Below are 2,500 nucleotides of genomic sequence, written 5' to 3'. Positions count from 1 at the left end.
AGGTCGTCCACAATCACCCTGAAAGAGCAAGAGGCTTGGAGGGGAGGAGCGCCGCCGTCCTTCGCCACCACCGTCAGCATGAACTCCTCGTCCCCATCGTCACGGTCCAGCCGCTGCACGGGACGAGGAGGAGGAGGAGGAGGAGGAGGTGGAGGAGGAGGAGGAGGAGGAGGAGGAGGAGGAGGAGGAGGAGGAGCAGGAGCAGGAGCAGGAGCAGGAGCAGGAGCAGGAGGAGGAGGAGGAGGAGGGGGAGGGGAAGCAGGAACAGGAGCAGGAGCAGGAGGAGGAGGAGGAGGAGGAGGAGGAGGAGGAGGAGGAGGAGGAGGAGTAGAAAAGAGGAGGAGGAGGAAGGAATATAAGAATAGTTATTAATATCATGCGCAAAGTAAGCAACATCCTATCATGGTGAAAGTACAGCTTGAACATGCATTACTAATTCATTCGAAACACCTACATGAAAATAGACTATGACCTCTCCCTCAATGAAACGTCAGGGGACAACACCAACACGCATTTTTTAACTTACAGCGAAAATGAGAAAGAAAAAAATAACGAAAAAAAAAAAAAATTAAAAATTGAATCCAACTCGTCACTAACATCATCTATTTTTATCTTTTCCTTCGAGCTAACAGGAATCAAGGAAAGTGGAAGTGAAGCAAACTGAGTGCAATCACAAAGCTGCTCGTAAATACCACATACAAAACAACTGACAGTTCATCTTGAGGTAGAAAAACTCAGACACCTGCTTATTATGAACCACTGATCGAGTTTACAGCATCGGAAAAAAAAAAAGAAGAAAAGAAAACATGAGTGAGTCCAGACGTGTTGCTGATGTTTCTGTGATAAATATTCCAATGATCCTGTCATGTTAATCTCATTTAGACAGAAAAGGAGAATAAATAAGACTTAATATCCTGAACTTTAAAAGGACTTCGTAGAAAGGGCAGGATTTAAAAGGTGTGAGTAGGCTTGAGTCATGTTGATGTTGCGCTTGTGATAAATATGTATTAAGGCACTTAAGTCGTGTTCACTTCATTCAACCGGGATAGGATGATAAGGTTCATTCGATATCCTGAACTGTGAAATGTTTAAAAAAAAAAAAAAAAAAAAAAAAAACAGCGTTGAAAAGCTTTGAGTGGTTTTAGATGTTGCTCCAAGTGTTATGTTGTGCGTGTGTTCGCTTGATCTAAATGAGACACACTCAATGCATCGCGCTCTTAAAACCTTCAACCTCTCATTAGATCTATTTTCAAGATCCACAGAGATGTATGTCGGGATTTCATTATGTTTTTTTTTCTGTTAATGATGCAGGAACCTCATTAAATTAGACTCATGAGAACAACCTCGGAAACTTCCCAATAACATCCACCAAAGACTGATGAAAAAATAATTGGTGTGGTTTACTTGGTATTTTCCCCCATTAGTGGCAAAGAATGTTCGTTATACATACTAGAATTATGGAAACACTTGAAAATCTTTCCGGCAATTTCCACAAGAACGTATTAAAAATGTGTCGAAATAAAGCACGAAAACTGAAAATACAGACCAGTACGAGTATTACAAGGTCTCACTAAAGAGAACAATGCTATTTGGTATTGCCAGTGTGTCTCTCTGAATGATAAAAACGAGGCCAGCTGCATCCTATTCTCTTTCCAATATGTCGAACACGTGATACACACCGCGATATTTTGAAATCTAAGAACCATGTCACCTGTTGTCATCACTGAGCGTGGATCATAATACAACACCACTTCCATCCTGTTCTCTCTCCACTCCACTAACACGTGCGGCACACTGGCTACATGCAGTATTCCGAACACTAAAAGGGCTACCAACAAAACTATCACAATTAAGCCACCACGCTACGAACTGCGAGACTACTTCCTTATTTAGGCGACAAGAGGTCAGGAGCGGGACGAGAAAAAAGAAAGTCCTTGAAACACTGCAGTCTGACAAGATCCCAGGAACAAAAGGTGCTGGAGTAATTCAGAGGGATGTATTATTAATAAAACCTGGAATGGAAGGTTCTTGTCACTGCACTCTTGGAAGCTCTAGTATCGCCGCTGGAAGGCTTAAGGTGCAGGGGGTGAGTAAAGGGGATAAGTCTGTCCAGTTGTACAGTTAGAATCACAAGTACAGTAACCTTTTACACTCAATTCTGTGTTTCGTTTTCCATCGCACTCATATCTTCTGATCTGCTGAGTACAAAACCTGACAAATAATGGATTCTCAATAGATCAGAGAACTTGAGACTGAAAGATACCAAACACAGTGAGTGTAACATCTGACTCGACTGTTTACCATGGCTATACTTGTACATTCGTCTGCCGCTGACACCTTAGTCCAGGAACACAAAGCGAGGAGAGGAAGTCTTTTGTTATTCAGGGCAAGTCATTCTTCTCGTTTCTCGTATTGATTTCATTGTCTCTGGAGAAAACGGAGTAGAAATGTTACAGGATTGAAGTGTTTTCGCTTCATCCCGTCTTGTCTCACCACTCAA

The 2,500-nt window shown here is 42.3% G+C and overlaps 1 protein-coding gene across 6 annotated transcripts in view; it reads right to left on the bottom strand.

The window, feature by feature from the left end:
* LOC135110958 (neural-cadherin-like) overlaps positions 1-2,500 on the bottom strand; it is a 212,963-nt gene that overhangs the window by 37,106 nt on the left and 173,357 nt on the right. For all 6 annotated transcript variants that reach the window (XR_010273510.1, XM_064023676.1, XM_064023677.1 and 3 more), the window contains one exon: positions 1-113. This exon is cut by the window's left edge and continues 31 nt beyond it. Coding sequence is in view for 5 of the 6 variants with exons in the window: in XM_064023676.1 (XP_063879746.1) it covers positions 1-113 (113 nt within the window). In the remaining variant the exon portion in view is untranslated. The remainder of the gene's footprint in view (positions 114-2,500) is intronic.

The sequence above is a fragment of the Scylla paramamosain genome, chromosome 21, assembly GCF_035594125.1.
Source record: "Scylla paramamosain isolate STU-SP2022 chromosome 21, ASM3559412v1, whole genome shotgun sequence".
NCBI classification, from domain to species: Eukaryota; Metazoa; Arthropoda; class Malacostraca; order Decapoda; family Portunidae; genus Scylla; species Scylla paramamosain.
This window is presented reverse-complemented; position numbering and strand designations above follow the sequence as displayed.